This window comes from Phalacrocorax carbo, chromosome 2, assembly GCF_963921805.1.
Source record: "Phalacrocorax carbo chromosome 2, bPhaCar2.1, whole genome shotgun sequence".
NCBI lineage: Eukaryota > Metazoa > Chordata > Aves > Suliformes > Phalacrocoracidae > Phalacrocorax > Phalacrocorax carbo.
Window position 1 is genome coordinate 25,255,715 of NC_087514.1, and position 20,194 is coordinate 25,275,908.

Sequence of the window (20,194 nt, forward strand, 5' to 3'; positions counted from 1 at the left end):
TGCATCTGTGTCACAGTCTACAAAGTATTTTTAATATTCAAGGCAATACAAGCTAAAGTGTTTTAATCATTACAAAAACAATCACTAAATCTGTTGTTCTGCTTGCCTACTAAGGACTCACAGTAAGAGACACGCTCCTTAAACATTATAAAGAAGTTCCACAGTTAACAACAGGCTGCATGACTTGGATGACTTTGAACTGCATCTCTGTAGTATATGAATGTAAAATAGCACAGTATTGATTTTCCAGCTCAGTTCTACCAAGTGCTGAGCATCCTGAGCCCACTCCAGAAAAGCACTGAAGTACATTTTACTACTACTACTGTTCAAAAGTGTTCAATCCCTAGGTCAAATCTGAGTAACATTATTTTTGCTTATTAAAAAAACAGGTTTTCCTTTTTTTCTTTTTTTTTTTTTTTTAAATTAAATCATCACATTAGTTCAGAGCTGACAGCTCTTTGAACCTTTGTCCCCAGAAGCTGCAGAAAGTAATCCCAGCAAAAAGGAAGAAAATATGTCAAATCTCTACTATGATTAACATTTTAAAAAGTTTTTAAAATAATCAGCCAGGCATGACGGTGACAGAAAAATAATTAAAGGTATTTATGAAGGGGGAGACACCCCCCACCCCCAGCCACGTTAAAGTCAACTGTGAAAGTTTCGTACTTAAAGTAACACCAATATTAACCGTACTCTACGTGGGCCACAGACTTGACTTACAGCAGAAATACTGGAGAAAGAATATTTCTCAAGTACCACCGTAGCCTTGGCCTTATTTAACAGCCACACTTGCACCTTCTGGGGGTGAGTCAAACAGGCAGGGTAGGTGTGGGTGTGGGTGAACTGGCGCTGCTGCTGTCGGGTGTTGCCCGGCTGTGCTGCAGGAGTGCACGAGTCATCCTACAATCTCAGATTTGGTTCTTCCTGAAGTGGCTGCCCAGACCATGCTGGCAAGCACGGAGAAAGGGATTTGTCTGAAAAAGTTTCAAAGAACTTGAAAGACCCTAGCTTTATAGCCAAGCTAAAGGCCAGTGTAACTAAGACACAAAACTGGAACGAAATAGTTCTAGAGTCAAATGAAGGATGATGCTAGTGCGGCGGGGTTACTTGTAACAGACAGGTCACTTGGAATAGGCACCTGAGGGAGCTGCCCACTCCTAAACTGTCCCTGGCAAAACTCAGTTGGGCCAAGACTACAGCCTTTGTTTCACTGAATGTATAGGTTGAGGGTTTTTTTTGTTGCTACACTATCAGAAAAGCAAATACTGATGGATTACCTTCTTATGTAATTCAGAAGCATCTAAACTCTCTTGGTGATTATGAAAAGGACGCTGCCTAGCACTGCATAGTCCGGAGCAGTACAGTCTCTGGAGGAGAACACATGGACCTCTCAAACTCTTAACCAAACATCTGGAGAAAAACACCATGAAAAGTCCAAGCAGGATTTGACTGACAGAAAATGCAACTATCGAGACATGTTTTATGCACACCACAGAAAAAATCCAAACGTATATGAAAAGCCAGGTAGCAGTGTTGTGGAATTTTATAGTAGTCTGTGGTTTTTGTTCATACTTTTACTGCATTCAACAATACGGAAGCATAACCAGCCAGCTTTTTTTCTTTTTTAAATCTCACTGAATTTGAATGTAAATCCATTTTTTGTGTTTAGTTTGAGATCTCCTCTAGAGATTTCACAGTCCCTCAGTTAAAGCACAAATACATCTCCAAAGTCATAGTCAAAGGCGTAGGGGAGGACTAATCACTGGGTTACCTGGCAAAACAGGTGCCTGTATGAGGAACGCTGATGGTCTTTCAACTCTTCTGGATGAAAACTCCTCAAAGGAGTTTGAAGAGCTTTCCCCCCTCCTCACTCCAAGATTGGATAAAAGGAAGTTTAAGGAAAACATTATGGCTGCAAAAATAGTTTTGCCAGTTACATTTTGGGATACTTCAAGCTTAGTCAGGAAGAAATTACCTTACCAGTCATCATACCTTGCCTTTCAGTTTTGAATAAGCAAGATGAGGAACTGAAAGATGAACCAAGAATTAAGAAAACAAGTTTCAGCATGTGCTAGATCTCTGAAATACCTCAGCTCCCAAAGTATGGATTATTACAGACATACGGAGTATCACCTATTTCAGTCAGCCCTCCTTCTCCTGGGCAAGCACAAAGCAACAGCAGTTGACATTGGCACAACCACATTTGGGAGCATTTCAGGAGCCTGTGTGTGCAGATCAAATGAAAGGAAAAAAGGTGAGGGGGCTCAGAGGAGGGAAGAGTGAACTAAACAGCCTGAGCTCCTCTCAGCCCTTCGTAAGGCAATTCTTTCAGTTTTCAAGGCAATGAAGAAAAGTTTAAGTAAATACCTAATCACAGTATACACAAATAGGAAATTCAACATTGCTGTTCACTAGCAAATGAGCTAACTAAAAGTGGAAATTTAAAGGAAAATTAATTTATCTGAGCTATAAGTAAGATAACTTCAAATCAGGATGATTTAACTCTTGCAGCCAGTCTAGAATCCAGCCTCTAGCTTTTTGTAAATTGTAATGACAGCTTCAGGATTGTCTCTTTCCCCTTCTGAAAGATGTTGCCTTCCTTTTAGTAAGCACAGATTATAAACCAGAAGGGGCCAGCAAACTGATTTCACATACGATAGACCTCTGCTCACGTAGGGACTGGATTTGGGTCAGATCCGAACTTCCAGCGATGGCAACTTCTTGAGAAAACTCATTCTGTACTAATTTTGGACATGACTGCAGACATTTTCCACACAAAATAGCTGCCTACATGTACAGGTGAAAATGCAAGGTTACCAATCTTTCACAATGCCTTTGGAGACTTGTGAGAGCAGATGGAAAGCTTGCACATCTCCTTGGCCATACACCCAGCCACTCGGCCCCGCTCAGAGGGACCACCAGTTGATGCAGCTTCTATTCTTTAGCTAACTGGCTCGGGCTCAGGAAGACACTCGTCTCCAGTCCAGCATGCCTCTTCAAAACACACATTAAAGCCTGGCTGTTGGAGGGTGAGAGCGAGTCCAAGTTACAGTATCCCATCAGAGGGGAGTTATTTCCCATCCGGAGCTTAACTTGCAGATGTAGCTCAAGGCACAACTTTGCTCCTTCGCTACACAGATAAGGATGGCCAAGGAAACAGCACACTCATGAAAAACACGCTGTGGCAGCCTAAGTCAGAACGGCCTCCAAAAACAAAGCTCTCAGTAACAAAGTATTTGGTTTATACTTCATCAGATATTTGAAATAAGGAGTCATTTATCTCCACGTCAGAGCCTATTGAACAGCTAAGTGGAAACACTGTGTGTGTAAAAGATTTGCTATCCCTGAGAAAACAAGGAACCGTCTTGAACCAGTCGGTTTTATGAGTTCATTGTAGCGATCCGGTTCTGAGTGGTCCATGACTTACCCTCTGCCACCGACTGAATTAAAAATACTGCGCCAAGAGGTCACTTGATGCTACAATTAGGATAGAAAATGTACTTGCTTTGAGCTGCAGATGTTCCTAGGCATGTTTTTGTTTTCCTAAGGGCATTGTATGAAACCCTGAAACCAGCAGTTTCACATTACGAGTTTTAAATGCAGTTTTCCTTTCCAGAATACACCAAAATTAAATACATCAGAGTTTCAGTAAAGAAACCGATTTTCAGTGAACCAGAAACCTTCAGCTTGGTACAACTAACAAGATATTTAAAACAACAGAAGTTTAATAATTTCATAAACTGAAGGGACCCAATATGGAGACCAGACAATTTCAGCAATTCGACCAAGTTTCAACAGGAGGGGTCTGTGAACCATTAACAGCAACATGCTATGAATAAACAATAATTCTGCCCCCCGACTCGTCTGTCAAAGGACGAGCTTCTCCTGCTTCATTCCCAGCATCCATCCCGACTAACAGCAGTTCTCCGAGTCCTGCAGGGAATCAAATCTGTGGTCACACCACACTACTTTCAGGTTTGAACTAGTGGCCAAACAGCCCTTCTTGTCCTTCCCCCCACCCAAACTGCCTCAACTGATGCTCTTAATTCTGAAATGAAGCAATTCACTTAGAATTTTAACAGTAAAATAGTTTTAGCAGTATCTTTTAAGCACAAATTCAGTTTTAGTTGTGTGGTTTTTTTCTTTTCTTCCATTTACAGCAGAACAATGAAGAAATCTTTCAGTACTAGCCTGGAAATTGGAACATCATTAGTACTCAGCGGTCACCAGGAGGAGACTCACAGGTACAAGTGGCTGCAAGAGACTTTTTTTTTGTTTGTTTGTTTTGGTTTTTTTTTTTTCACAACTGAAATCTTGACTGGCAACCAGCTTGAGTCATTTAAAGGCAAAACAACTATAATTAGTAATAGCCGAGAGTCTGCTTACACCATGTATTCTGTCTGCACTCTTCAAAAGCCGTATTCACCGGACGATCCCATGGCTAGGAAGTATTAATAAGGCAGTTTCCAGAGAGATACAATTCAGTTACAACACAACAGTACTAGAAGTATTTCTATAAAGTTTGAAATGTTTTTAATATGTACATTCTTTCTTAGTAAATATTAAAGTAGTGCGCTTTTTTTCTTGCACTTTTTTCTTTAGACTTCTGAAAGGGCAGAAATACACTTTTCACCCCCCTCCAAACCAATGCACAGTTGTTACCTCTGTAACAAGCACACAGGAATTCTGTACACCTTTCCCTCCCCACAAAAGAAATAAAAATATGCCATGACTATCCAATTACACATCATCACAAGTTTAAATTACGCATACAAATAATTCCAGAGTATTTAGAAAAACCCAACATACTGAATTTATGAAACCATTCCATGCATTCACCAACCAAAAAAAAAAAAAAGAGAAAAAAAAGAAAAAAGATTAAGTTTCTTTAAATGGTGTTTTCTTTTTCTATCCAAGTACCAAAGTCTGGATTCAGTGTATCACTAAGACTAACCACTGCTTGAGCCATAGAAACATGACAGTACATAGATAACCAAGTTTCTAGTTGTAGACAATATGCTATACAGTTACTACCTCTTTAATGAATACCAAATAAAGCAAGTTTCACTTTCTAAGATGTTGAAACTGCACATTAAGAAAACAGTAAGAGGTGCTGCTAAATAGGTAACAACATTTTGAAAGGAAGGCTATGCATTTATACGATCCTGCCTAGCAGTAGCAGTTAACTAGCAAGGTTCCTACGTTGTTAGCTAGTTTGCTTTTTTCCAGAATGACAAGCTATTCAAGAGCTAGAGCTTACAAACCCAGTAATATCACCAATTTTATCTTCAAGAGAAAAAAAAGAATTTATGCGGTAAAAGCCCTTGGGGGCAGTCTCTCTCATTACATAAAATCTTCCTATTTTTTCACAAAAGAGGCTTGTAGCACAACATACAGATTGGAAACGGACATTTTGGACATACATCATGAACCTGAATTCAAAGGGTATTCTTTTTAACCATTACTATGAAGACGACAAGTAAAATTAAAATATTATTTACATGCAAAGGACTCTGCATGATTTTGTAATATCCTATTTTTGTGTTTGCCTTAAGATACTCCTTGAAAAGCTGTACTTCAGTTCTTAATTTATTTTACATGTATCTTGACAGGTATCAGTCTCAGGCATCACTCCCTCCCAGTAAATAAATCAATACTGCCGATATGCTCAATTTATTTTAACAAATCAATTTAGAGTGTCACATGTTCCTGATATACAGGGGTTAATACCTGTGCAAGTTAGTATCCATTTATTAGAACTGCAGTCAAGTACAGGAAGAGTAACAAGATTGTTGATCAGTACCATGTGTTACAGCTGTTAACAATTCTGTTTGTGCCACAAAACCAGCAGCCATTTGAAAAAATCTTGGCTCTTCTTTATCTGAATTTACCAGGTGATGTTAATTACCATCCTTACCAATCAAATTTTTGTAAAGGCTATTTACAGTGTACATGGCTGAGCATGCACCTTACAGACACAAGCACATCTGCCAGTTTGATACCATGTAATTACACAGTGCCTGAAAATGACAACACGTCTTAAACACCATTTTAATTAACAGTTTCAAGCAGGAAATGGTCTTTATTTTACAACTGCTATACTTGCATGAATTTTAATTTTTTTTATATAAAAACACTAACTCCTGTCCAGAAGTCTAGACACATTCTACATACTACAGGTTAAGGCAGTAAAAAAATGTGTTCCTGATAACTGGTCTTGACAATGTCAATTAAAGCTGTCTGAAGCCACTCCAGTTCTCCAACAGATCTTTGAAATCCCACATAATTTGTGAGTGAAAAGAGTTCGCTTTGCTTTCTTCAGAGTTTCAGTAATAGAGAATAGAACAGAATTGGATATGGCGGAACAGAATTGGGTATGGCAAGTTAAAAAGTGTTAAGGGAAGGGAACGTTTGATTTCAATTCATTCCACAAGTTTAAAAGTTGATAGGAGACAGGTTTAGATGGGAGTCTGAATCAACCAAAGTGTGTAGGGAATGAAGGAGAAAACCAATTTTATGCACGTTACTGCATTCTTAAAAATATACTGTTATCTTCAACAATTCAAGTAAGGTAATAGACATTATCAAAAATAACTTCATGAACCATACTCAAGTTTCAAATCACATTCTCAATCTTTTAACCCAAAGCAGTTTTATTGTTAACTTCATATAATAAACCATGAAGGTCTGACTGTACAAATGGTTAATGATTTGCACTTGCGATTCCTGTAACAGCTAGCAGACTTGCTAACCAACTTACTGTAAAGATATGGCAGATTATGTATTTAATCAAAGCACTTTGATTTAGGCATGAAACAAATTCAAATGGTTGACATTCTGTGCTTCTAATGCATCACTCGTAAGAGAGGCAAGAAACACCCACTATTGTACAGACAGTTATTTTTACAGAAAACCCTTCCTTGAAATTAATCTTTTATCCGCAGCTGTAGATGAGTATAATCTGTTGTAAACAGGGCACTGTTTTGTAAAACCAGTTTTTTTAATTAAGATCTCTCTCCAAAAGTTGGAAAAACAGACTCTTCAGAATGTCTTTCAGATGTAGCATGTTCTGTTTGCTATATCATAAAGTTACTTTCCTCTGATTCCTTTTTAAAGATGTTTGTGTTCACAGCAGTTCTGTTTTTAAAAATCGTTTGAAATTTATATAAAATTCTGTACATGTTCACAAATTATTGCATAAACAGCATAATCTTCATGACAGTATTCAGCAACACATGTCCATCTTGGGAAGTTCACGTTTCCCTTCTTGCTTTTTTCTTCTTTTTGACTTGTTTGGGGGATTCCCAGCTTTCTTCAGACTTTGCTAAAAACAAAACATAACTGCATTGTTAGGACTGAGAAGGTTTACACAGAATTGACTTTTAAAATCCTGGACAGTACATCCCATATTATTATGAAGTAATTCAGAACAATCAGCTAGTGTGATTTTTGAAGAAGAGTTGTATTTATCTGCTTCTCCCGAACAGTCTAATTTGAAGTTCATCTAAACAAACATTTGCTAATTTCAACCCACCTTTTTACACCACAAAAAGTGAGGCAAGGAAGGCAATTCATTTTGTGAATATATTATTTACAGTAAGGTCATTATTATTCTTTGGCTCACTGGAAATAATGTCAATTGTGTACATGTACATTAATTGTTCACTTTTATCAGATTACACTTTTTAACCACTGGTAGCTAAACATCCCGTCAGCTGCTGTGTTAGTACCCATCTGTTCCACTGAACTCTCGCAAGCAGCGAGTGACAAGTGAGAAGAGTATTTTTAAAGATAATGAACTACATATAGATGTGGTTACATGGAATCCATAACCAAATAAAGCAGCACTATGTTATTTTAATAAAACAGATTGCCTTAAAACATGCTGCTGCTTAAAGTGGTAAATCAGGTAAAGTATTTTGTATGCTGAACATAAGTGACATTCAACTGCTGAGGCATGAATGAGTCACAAAAGCCTTCATGTTTTAGAACCAGAGCAAAAAGTTGTAAGTTGACACATTGACCTGAAAGATCCTGCTTAATATATGCAAAACCAAGAAACCAATTACTGAAGTTGAATGAGACTAATATTATGAAGTCTAGTTTCTTACACAGTCATTAAAAACTAGTTTGTTACTTCAACACTTTGCCAGAGTGTTCTTATGAAATGTCAGTATTTATTAATCTTACTAAAAAGCCTAATTCAAACAATTTTTCTTTTAAAAGCAGTGCCTTTCACATCCTGACTTCTAATTTTTCTGTCTTAACGGGTGAGCACCCTGCAACAGAGGAGACGTTTGACATCTCTCTGCACAGTGTATTTTTTAAAAAGCAATACACCTGTAGTAGTTCACCAGATGTACGTGCTGTTAGGCTACAAAAACAAATGCATAACCCAATACCTTTTACTCCCATATTAGCAACTGTTTTCTTCCATGATTACTGCATTTCACAGAAGCATACGGAAAAAGATGTTAATGAGCCAGGCTGAGGCAAAAAAACCCCAGTTGGTTGAAAATTGAGTTGCTTGCATTTTTTTCCAAACTTCTTGTAGCTAAACATCCTGTCAACTGCTATGTTAGTACCCATCTGTTCCACCAAACACTCGCAAGCAGCCCTTTGAAACAGCGTTGGCAGAACTACTCAGTCACAGCATGGAGCTCCAGTCCTGACGGTGAAGAGTAGGTACAAATGTCTGTTAAGGACTGGACAAGGCCAACAGACATTTTCAGTCATTCAAGCACATGAGTGCTTTTTGAGAAAAAAAATACCCGTTTTCCCTCACAGCGAAAGTACATTTGTCGACGTACTTCAAACAAAAGGTAAAATATGGCAAGATATATAAATGAAATGCATAAGTACCTGATACAGCACTCTGAACCCAAACCTCAGGGCAAAGCATTCTGACTATACACGCTCTATGGGGAAAAAAGTATACCCTGAAGTCAGTCGAATGAATTGTACTGAGAGATACTTACTCTGTGGAGGAGGCACACTGTTTTGCTTAATATTGGGACTAGAAACATCTGTCTCTTGCAGCATCTGTGGCACTTGGGAAGCGATCTTGTCAGAATCGCTCTCTGATACAATTACAGATGGCTCAGTAGAAACAGCAAGCGAAGGAGCCTCCTCAGGCTATTTGAAAAACAGAAAAAAGGTTCCAGAAGTTGAAGTCATACAGCAGTAAAACACACTTATACGGTGTTATTTTGGCAGTATACTTAGCAGCTGCTGCATTGAAAAATTAAGCCAATATTAAAATCCTTCAAAATTTTATATCAAGGCTGAAAGACTATGACTGCCATCTAGTGCCAAAACTTTTAGTTGCATACAAGCAAAGATAAACTACACAAACGAATACTTCTGAAAATACATGACAGGCAAAGAAAGGGAGGACAATCTAAAAGTCACTAAGATCCTAAAAAGATCGTAGAATCATATTCAGAAGAGATGCAAGACAGTCACACGTATGCATTTGGTAGCAAGGTAAACAGGCAAGCTGTTTAGGTCCAATATGCAACTCAAAAGCCAAAATAAATCAAACTTTTATAATATTTAGAAAGTATTTGCAGTCATTCCTACCAACTGCTCAAAACACTTTGTACGATTATATTATAATAAGAGATATTTGCAAGAGCAGTTAGAAAGTATTTCAGTGGAAAACTACTGTAGCAATAACCACCAATTAAAAGATACTCCTAACATTTTCCAATTATCTGGTCTATTTTGAAGGTTCCCAGTACAGAGAGAACGTGTAACTGTAGCTTACTGTGTAACACTTACTGGAATTAAAGTACAGTAAAACAGAAATTGAAATGCAAAAAAAACATTTTGACATTCCAATAGCAAAGTCAGAACATAAACATATGATCCCACAGCAGGTGACCTACTAACAAAAAGCTTCAGGTAAGACTGTAGTAGAAAAAACGGAGCCTCAGTCACGCAATAAACCCCAAACTTAAGGATGCTATTAAGTAGTCATGGCTCTAGTTATGATACAGTAGCCAGGACCTGGAACCATCACAACAAAACAGTGAAGTCTAGATCCAGCCCTTGGTGTGGATGTACACAGATCCTATGTTACAGATAGCCACAGTTTGTACTCTCTCCATCACTGCAGTGTCAGCATCTCAAAAATTTAGTCAGATCATAGGAAAAAGAAAAAAAATACACATTAACTGTTTTTTTTAATCATATCGTACTAAGCAAGAAGTTAAACAGCTTTAATTAAAAAACCCAGCACATGAATTTAGAGGGTAGCAGTCCTCTAACTTTTTATAGAGGAGTTTGCTGCGCCCTTACACACCAACAAACAAATTTTTTGATAACTATAATTGCAATATTTCTCTTAATCTACTGAAAATATGGTAATCTTGATTTTTTTCGTAATACCAACCATGCTGATAAAATTAACTCCCATCCTACAGGATTTCCAAGCTTAGCCAATTCTAATGTTGTCCAATGGTTAGCAATTATTAGCTACATAAATATGTGAAGAACTCTAACAAAATGGATGTGGCCCTAAAAGAGAAGAGGGACTTAGAGCTCTTAGTTGTGCAAAGTAATTGATTCAGGTCACTGGTATAGTTTTGTTAGGAGAGAGTCACTCTCCGCCTGCAGGTAAAGCAACTCAATGAAGATTTAAATAGCATCCAGTTGTCTCAAAGCTGACTAAGAAACACGCTGCAGCTTCACTGTTAAAGCATGCAGTATTACTGCAAATGTAACGATACAGCTGCATACAGCATTATCTGGATGTTCTTCCAAATACCATACTTCTGTCTGAATTTTCACAGAACGGATCACAGAATGGTAGGGGTTGGAAGGGACCTCTGGAGATCTTGTCCAACCCTGATTTTTGAATGAGGGGAAGTGGATAATGATACCAAACATTAAGAATTAGGTACTACTCTTTGCTAGGATATTCTGTGTTAAAGAAATCAGTTCAGAAAGGAAACCTGAAGCAGTGGATAAAGCCTATTGGCTCAGTTGGACTTGATGATCTCAGAGGTCTTTTCCAACCTTAATGATTCTTTGATTCTATTTGATAATATAGTTATATGCATAATTCTAAAATTTATTAATGAAGTAGTGACTTGTGAAACTGTTACAAATGAAGGGTTTCCAGAGATATCTCTTAATTTAAAACCTGTGCCTGCTCATAAAATGCCAAAGATTTCCATGCAGCCCATTGTATAATATGGGAAAAATATCATAATCAGATAAAAGCTGGAAGTGTTCAACATTCAGCTGTTTCTGGTCTTTATAAGGATATTCTGGATAATAACTTATTTGTATTCAGTTTATTTTTCCTCATATTTAGTTCTCATGTTTTAGAGTATTTGCTCAAGACCAGATTACCTACCTTGGAAACTTAAGTCATCCATTTCCCACATCAGTCACATAATGTTTCTACAACTTTTTGTAACAGCCAAGTCAAACAACGTCAGAAGGCACCTTTCATGTGTGAAATTAAAATGAAGCCAAATCGGATGGAAGGAGGCTTTGATAAAGACTGATAGACCTTCTAAAGTACAACTAACTTCCAGAGAATGTTTTTGTTAATAATTTTGTTTGCCCTCTGCCCCCACACCAAGTTAGTATGTATTATGTCATTCCACAAAATGTCTACTAACACAGCTATACATAGTCACATACATGAACAGAATGAATTTAAGACTCAAGGGTAACAGCAGCACTCAAGCCCACCAGTGCCCAGTGTAGGTCTACATCAGAGCTGACACCATCATATCAACTAGGGAGTTGTTTAGTGTTTAAAACCATACCCAAGTGAGCAGAGTCACCTTTATATTCATAAACATATATCCTGAAGCAGCACTCTTACTGTAACCTTACCTACACAAATTAACGTTTCAATGGAATTACAGCACTTCCAAACCAGAGCATCAGAAATTGCAACATAAACCCAATTTTGCACCCCTACCTTAGCTGGTTCACTAGTACTTATGGTCTTCAGAGAAAAAGCTATTTCCTGCTGTGGTTGAACTTTTGAGGTATCCTCCTGAAATTCCTCTCCAGCTTCTCTATCCAGTTCTTCAGTGTCCTACAAAAGGATGGGGGGGGTGTGGGAGGGTAAAAAAAAAAAAAGAACAAAAAAGAGCCTGTGTTTGTAGTAAAGTTATGACTCTTCTTCCCAGCGCATCAATTTCGTTGCCAAGATCAACTTTTGTAAGTAAGAAAATCCATCTAAAAAAGTTGAAGTAGTGGGCTAATATTAGCCTATGCAAACACTCAAAATTTATAGAACAACATAACACAAAGCTACCCACAGAACCCAATAGAGCTTGGAAAGCAGTATTCGTCATGCAGTTTACTAACAAAAATCCCTATCTCTGAATGAACTGCACTTCATACTCCTGTGAAATTATAATGGTGTGAAATTAAACTCAAGTTACTTTAAAAACTTTGCAAAGGTATTACAATGAGACTTGACTGCTCTCAATTCTATGCTTTGTTACAAGTGTTTTTACATGCAAGTTCTGCATATTAACCTGTACCATTTTCTATCATATATTAAGCTTTAATAATATTTTTGCGACCTAATTTAGTTTGCCACGAGGCCTGTAAAACAAACCTTTTGGTACAGAAACTGAAAATATATTAAAAGTATCCAAGAGTCTCAACTGTTACTCCTGAAACACTAATGGTGGAAAGTTTCCATTTTACATGAGGAATGAAAGTAGTTACATTTGTTTGTAGCACCAGAAGAATCAACAGAACACAGGTCATCAGTTTTAAGCTGGAAGTACCTCTTGAAACATGTTCCTTCACTTATTTCCCCTGGAACCTTGTGAAAACACAGCCGCAGCCTAAATCTGTTGATTTTTGTCAGGAATTAATATATATTGCCTTATATCTAGCTCTGAAGGTAGCTTCCACTGCCTTGACAAACACTGAAGTCAACAAATATGAGTACAAACACTGATGTATAATCAATGAGAAAGTTGATGCTGTTTAAAGGAACGCATTCAATCCTCAGAGAATATACAAGTTTTAAGTGAGTTTGAAGTAGGACTGGCAAGTTAAGCTACTAAACCGCTCTAACAAGAATAACTCATCTGTGATGTATTAGCCTGCTCCTATCAAGCAACATCCCCCGATTTTCCATAAAAATTTAATTCAGAGAAATTCTCATCTTTAAACTGATTATTTCACAGAATGATGGACTGAAAGAAAAAGTAACAAAACCAGAATGGTTGGAGACCAATGAGTAGACTAAATTGATTATGTTAATGAGGACAGTAGGATTCTATTTGACATACGTAAGGAAAAGGCAGCCCACAGACAACAGGAAAAAGAATTCAGAATGCACTCACTGACCTCAAGATCCACACAAGACATCCACAAACACCTGTTAACCATAACCTATTAATCTTGACTTACACTTAAGTCATTGCAGACATCAGAGCATGACAGATTTCAATTACAAAAAAAGCTGCAGTCCTAGTACCATCAGTTTGAATTTGCCTCAAAACCCACTGCAAATTGACACAAGCATCCACCTCCACAACTTCAAAAGACTTATGTAATAAAATTTAGTCTTTAAATTATTTTAATAAAATATCAGATTGAAAACATGGTGATAATAAAAAGCAAATCCAAAGCAAGAATGACTGAAGTAATGTTTTCCCCTTCTCTCCAGTTCACCCTAGTCATATTCAGCCGAGCATTTAATATTTTGTAAAGAATGTAAATTATGAATGGCTGTCACTACAAGCAGAAGCAGGATGTATTCTGAGCATGAGCTATTAAGAGCTTTTTCCTATTAGGAAAGTACTAGTTTTCATCTATTCAAACATGATTCAACACCCGAGTGAAGTGCAATCTGCTTTCGCTATTTTTGCAACAAATCTGTTTCAATGTAATTCTTCAAAAGCTATTTAAGTAACACAGACTCCAACCACCCTCAGTTTGCAAATACTATCTCTCTCATTCAAATCTGACTCCCAGAGCAGCTCCACCTACTGTGTTTGAGGCGTTGATACTTACCGTTTTACATAAAGCAAGCTATGACAGTACTTCAGAAAAACACTGTATTCTCATAGAATTGTACTTTAAGACAGTCTAAGAGAAAACTTCAATTTCTCTCATTCTCCTAGCTAGCTATGTCCACCAAAGCAACGGTTATTTAAAAGACAGGAGGAGAAGGCTTCCCATGCAGAGGGAAGTTCCTCCTGGAAGCACCCCTACAGTACAGGATCCCGATTCGATAGAAAATGAGTAATTCAGGATAAATACTTTCCAAATATTTAATGCTTTCCAGAAATCCAGTAAAACTATGTTGAATTCACAAGTCAAACATCGAATAATTCAAATTAAAGGAAATACTAATAAGAGAAGGATTGCTTTAACTATCAAGAAATAACAGCAGACACTTCAATGCCATAAGGAAATTAATTTCTCCAAAATAATTTTTGCTTAAGACACTAACATATAAAAAGAAGATGATTTTGTGAATTCCTCACAAATGCCTTTCAGACTATCTAGATTTTGTTCCATTTACCTGCGCAGGAGAATTAGCTTCTTCACCCTGCTTCTTCTTTTTCTTCTTCTTTTTCTTGGATTTGCCACTTGTAGAACTCTGAAGAATTGGCTCTGCTTTTTCCCTTTCGTTATCTGAAGCCTTTATAGGGGAATAAAAAGTACTTAGCATTTAAAATGACAATAAAACATGCCTTCTATAGACTAAGCACAAATTAATAGCTGTAAGGAATTTAATTGCACATAAAAGTATAAGTGAACACTATCTTATCTGTTCAGTTCATTTTAGGAAAACCATATTCTTTACATGCTATCTGGTAATACAGGTACAGGAGTTCGGAATGAAAAAGGCAACAGAGCACCATGTACTGGTGGCATGGAAATGCTGTTTTTCATGGAGAATTAAATATTGTCAAGAAGTATTTATGAAAACAGATCTAAATCCCCTCTTAGCCTACAATGATAAGGTAATCCTTATATTATAGTGAGACAGTAAGATTTAACATGGGTTAAGTGGCTTCTATTTTCTCAGTAACATTCAGCATTTTCCATCTCTGTGTACATATTAAACACAATTGCGCTACTCTTATTGCTGCAAAAGAGATGAGATATTACCTTTATCACCCCCCTTAAGTTACTTTAAAATGGCAGTGGTAAAAGCAAAGTCTTGGAACTAAGAAAATATCACCTTTTACCTTCTGAACATCAGGTATCTCTTCAGGTTGAGGAACAGAAGCAACTTTTTCTTCATCTACCCAGTTTCCCCACTCTTCTGCTGGTGCATTCCAATCAGAGCTGGGATCAGATGAAGAAAGTCCATCTACAGAGATTAAAAAGATTTTCAGGAATGTCTCCTTACTTTACAGGTGCTCTTTCACAGTTTAAAAATTAAAAAAAGCCTATGCATAAAACCACTTCTTGGTATCAAGATATAAGTATTAATTTTGTGTATTTCTGAAAAATTGTAAATATTTTCATGATAGGTAGAAGATTTTTGTAAGTAATGAGTAGAATTTGGTTATTTTACAGAGCAATTGGATTACAAACAAGTTACAGCATCAGCTAGCTAGATGCTTTGAGATACTTTAAGTCCCTACTCCATTTTGCTATTGTTCATTCAGGATGGCACATATTTATGTTGTCACACAGGAATGCAGATTTAAAGGGTCAGTTATATAAAAATCAAAGCTATCTGAAAGTAAGAACTAAGCCGTGTTTAGTAGGAAGTTACAGCAAGCTGATTTTTAAAAACAAAACACCTTGTAAAACATCATCTTTCATTTCACATTTATATTAACATCACTAATATTTCTCACCCTTAGTCTATGCCAAATTAAAGGGAAGAGGCAAACTTGGTCTGTCAACTACAGTGCGATTCAGTTTAAACATATGAAAATTAAGTGAAAATGAAAAGTAGTAATAAACCAAATTAAGTCTACTAGCAAACATTATGAAACAAAAAATTTGCTAAGATATCACAGGATTACTTATAATACTCTTCCACCTCTTGCTTTCATGTAAAAATATTACCTCAATGACACTTTGGACATAAGAATTTACTGATCAGAAAAAACAATTATTGCCCCACATACCACTTCATGGTTCCTCTACCACCCTCCCGCTAGTTGCTTAAAGAAATATCCATCCTTTTTTATTATTAATAAAAATTAGTAGTATTTGTACATAGAGTTAAATTCCTTGTCCTGAACATGATAGAGCAGTAAGGTTTGTCTGTGTATCACATTGGCCTGAACTTCCATTATTTCCGCACTTCTATTAGCGTACACTTCAATTAGTTGACATTTGTGACTAAACTATTCTATTACCAGAAGCTATAGCCATAAACATTGTATGCTCAGAAATGCAAATTATGCTTTTGATAATATGTAAAACTGATTACTTTCTATACTTTCTAATGATTAACCAGTATGTGCTTCCCTTATCCTTAAACCAGATAAAAGACAAAAGGTAATTTTCAAAACAATCCAGTATCAGAGCAGTCATGCCAAAACTGGTGGAATCAAGGACTGCAATCAATCCATTCCACTTTTGCAGTCATTAAACAAGAAGTTGTTCTTAGAGAGAAGGTAACACGCAAGGCAGCTTTTCTGGTCCACTCCTTGACTGATTTTTCAGGTCAATGACCTAATGACAGGCACTAAGGTGTTGTTCTTAAACATTCTTAGATCTGACTGAATAAGCGTATCGGTTACAAGGCAGTTCAAAAAGTGAATTTAGGACTGAAAGCTTTCTTCACAGGTACAGTTTCATAGTAAATATTTAGGAATGGCTGTAACTTTATTATACTACAGAGCTGCTTAGGGAGAGACTGTGGTAAGAATTAAAAGAGTATTTTAAAATTGGCAGGGGAAGGGAGAGTAGACACCAATTTTACAATTCCCAAATAATTCAGTGATTTCTATCCTGCATATGCTTTCTACACACATAAAAACTTCCTAATGTTTGCTAAATGAGAAAGCAAGTTAGACTACATACAAGAGTTTTATGTCACATTAAGTTTTCAGTAAGGTGCAAACATGTAAAAGCAAACTCAGTGACCCAAATACAATCTGCTAAATACCTAGTCTTTTGCAGACTTGCAGGATTTTTCTCACTGTTCACAGTAAGACTGCTTTAATTGATTACCAAGATTTTCTGGCAAAAGCCAGAACCACCTTAATATGCATGAGCTCTTTCACTTCTTGTGTTTCAATATCCAAGTATCTTTCCTAAAAATGAACCATTTTCTATTACCATTCATCAGAAAACTTCTTCCTGCTTTCTTCAAACTGTAAGTTAGCTTTATAGAAGTGGAACATTCCAGGTTTTCCTTCAGATGCTCACAACTGGCTAATACAAGTAGCTAGTATAAGTAACTACTCTTTAAAGTAACAATAATTAACAGAAGTTTGTTAATGAACATTTTAGATGAACATACTTAACCCAGACCATTCGTCATCAACAGGGGGTTGAGCATGACTTAAATCCCACTGAAAATCAGAATTACCAGCCTGAGAAACCGACTCACTGTTCGATCCTGAAAGGGAATAAATAAAATTGTACTTGTAAGTTAACAAGCTTCCTGAGTTTTCTTGGGTAAAGGAATTCCAATCAAAATAGGAAAGGAAGACAGAAGGCTCAAAGGAAAAAAAAAATCTCATTCTAAGGACTGCGCAGGAAAGGAAAACTACAAGGCTCTTGAAAATGAGATATATTCATTAACAAGGGAACTGAAGAAAGACGACAAAATTAAGTCAGGAGAAGAATATAGAAAAAAAAGACATTAGAAGAGTGAATGACAGCAGTCTATAAGGCTTACAGCCTTAATAAGCCTAGAAGTCTTCTCCTCAAGTTGAGAAATACAATGAAATTTTATGGGTAGTAAAATTATTACCCTGTATCAGTAAGAACTCTTACAGGGAGAAGCTTAAAAGAAAAGAGTAGTAGAAAGAAACCCAATCAATTACATTGCAGATATAGCAATTAAATTATTCATTAAAACAATTTCCATTTCAAGTGAAAGGTTTCAGGAACAAAGAAGCAGCATGAAAAACAACAGTAAGGCCAAAACCAGTCACGATAAAAGAAAGCGTTAAACATCTAACATCATTATTTTAAGAAAAATAAGGCATCAGTGAACAAACTAGTATAGAAAAACAAAAAAACCTAAATTGTGAGACTGAATAATACTTTATGATAAGACTTACTTTTGAAGTGAAGTTTAAATAGGATCATAGCTACCTGGGTGTCTATTTTATAAACACCACTGGAAAAGACACCTCAGATGACAGGAACCTTGACATGTTCTCACATTTTGCTAGCCAGTCACAAGTCAGAAGTAATTATTTAGTGTGGTCCCTTTGCATTAAAACGTTGTTGGCTAATGTGCAAAGAGGACAAATATACTTCACAGTCTTCACACTTCTCTTTCAACTACAGTTGGAATGGTGGTATTGCAGATGAATCTCAGATTAGTCTGTCATCCCACTTCATTAAACTTCCTTAAGGTTTAGCCTAGAGACTGAACTTGAATTCAAATGGCTCCCCTGGGAAACATTTTATTAAAACTCTCTGCACAATTAAGACTTCATTTCTTCTTTTTAAGATAAGGTTTCTGTAAGTTTTCATTAAGTGAACTGTTCTTTGGAAAGTCTGATATATTAAGACCTTGGCATAACTTTTTTCATTATATGTATTTGTGTATATATGAGTGTGTATATATATTATTACATTATATGTGTGTATATATACTGTTATATATAATTTGTTATGGCTGGCTCAGATGTGCACAGAGAATGAAGCACTCCTGAGCTGTAGGACACTGAGCTCAAGTTCCACAGCTGAAAGACTGTAGGCTGCAATGCAAGTAAACATAGCCCCAATGTATAAGCACTTGGCCAGCTACTTCCTGAAAGAAAATAGCCATGCCAAGCTCATTAGATAATGGGAGTAAGCAAGAGCAGAAAACATTACATATGATCCCTTTATTGTAAAATAAAACACTGTAGCACTTATGTCAGTAGTTTAACACACAAGATTTGTTGCGAAGCTAGGTTTGCACTCTATAGTGATTTCACCCTTCAAAACAAGAAAACCCCAGAGCTCAGCTTTCCCACCCATCATAAAAAGACAAGACTCAGGACTTCAAATCCTGCTTATGGAAGTTATTTTGAAAATAGTACTTCAGCTCCTTGAAGGGAAAAACCCCAACCATCAAATAACAAACCTCCCAGCAGATCAGGGTAAACAGACTTTCCTAGAAATGGTCAGATCTCCAACTTGAGACATGGCATTACTGAGCAATCTCTTATGCCCACTATTTAAACCCAACACACAAACATGAGGGCTAAATAAGAAATATCACCTTGTTATTGACGAAGCTTTTGATTATCAATTTAAAACAGTTACATTATTGCATAATTTGAGCATAACAAAAAAGCTTTCTAGGCTTTCATAAAATGTGTCTTCTGCTTGTTTACAGTTACCAGTACTATTTTCAAAAGCACAATGAGAAACCTGCATATTAATAACACTTGGAAAATTCTATTTCCACTTGGTGGGGTAGAAGAGAGTGCAAAAATCTTTGGAAGGGCATACATACCAGAAACTCCAGGAGTTAATCCAAATGAAGAGAAAGAAGTAGAATTCTGTTCAGAGGTATTAATCCTTGCATCCACATTCCAAGCAGCTGTGCAGAAAGGGGGAAAAAAGGGAAAATAGAATTTCACACTGCTGGCAATGTTGAAAAAGTTAGCTATTTAATTATGAACAGGGTCAGAAAACCAGTGGACATTCCAGCCACGTGAATATTTCACAAAACTGAGGGCATTATTTTGCTTATTATGTCAGGCAATCAGTGCTGGTACAGATGTGACTGTATGAATACTCAGCTTAAAACAATTCTCAAGCTTTCTAAGATCTTCTTCCCTCTATAGCCTTTTCTATACATAAACTTCTCATAGTAAATTGTGTTTTGAGCCCCATACTATTATTTTTCCCACTACTGCAATCATCTAAGTTATTGAAAAGCATATTTATTAACTCCACAGATAAAACCTAGCTTGGAGCAAATTATATATATGTTATATATATATATACATGTTAAAGAACAGGACTGAGTTCAGAACAATTTTTGACAAATAGGAGATACCACTTAAAAATTGAGATATTCTTGACTCCGTTAAGTATAAGG

The 20,194-nt window shown here is 36.6% G+C and overlaps 1 protein-coding gene across 1 annotated transcript in view; it reads right to left on the bottom strand.

Moving 5' to 3' along the window:
• Positions 1-4,735: 4,735 nt before the first annotated feature.
• The window catches only part of MTDH (metadherin), a 33,573-nt gene continuing 18,114 nt past the window's right edge, over positions 4,736-20,194 (bottom strand). Inside the window, exons 7-13 of the mRNA XM_064442349.1 lie at positions 19,604-19,690; positions 17,441-17,539; positions 15,198-15,322; positions 14,525-14,644; positions 11,945-12,064; positions 8,979-9,135; positions 4,736-7,324 (exon numbers count right to left, since the gene is read on the bottom strand). Of these exons, the coding sequence (XP_064298419.1) occupies positions 7,254-7,324; positions 8,979-9,135; positions 11,945-12,064; positions 14,525-14,644; positions 15,198-15,322; positions 17,441-17,539; positions 19,604-19,690 (779 nt within the window). The 3' untranslated portion in view covers positions 4,736-7,253. The remainder of the gene's footprint in view (positions 7,325-8,978; positions 9,136-11,944; positions 12,065-14,524; positions 14,645-15,197; positions 15,323-17,440; positions 17,540-19,603; positions 19,691-20,194) is intronic.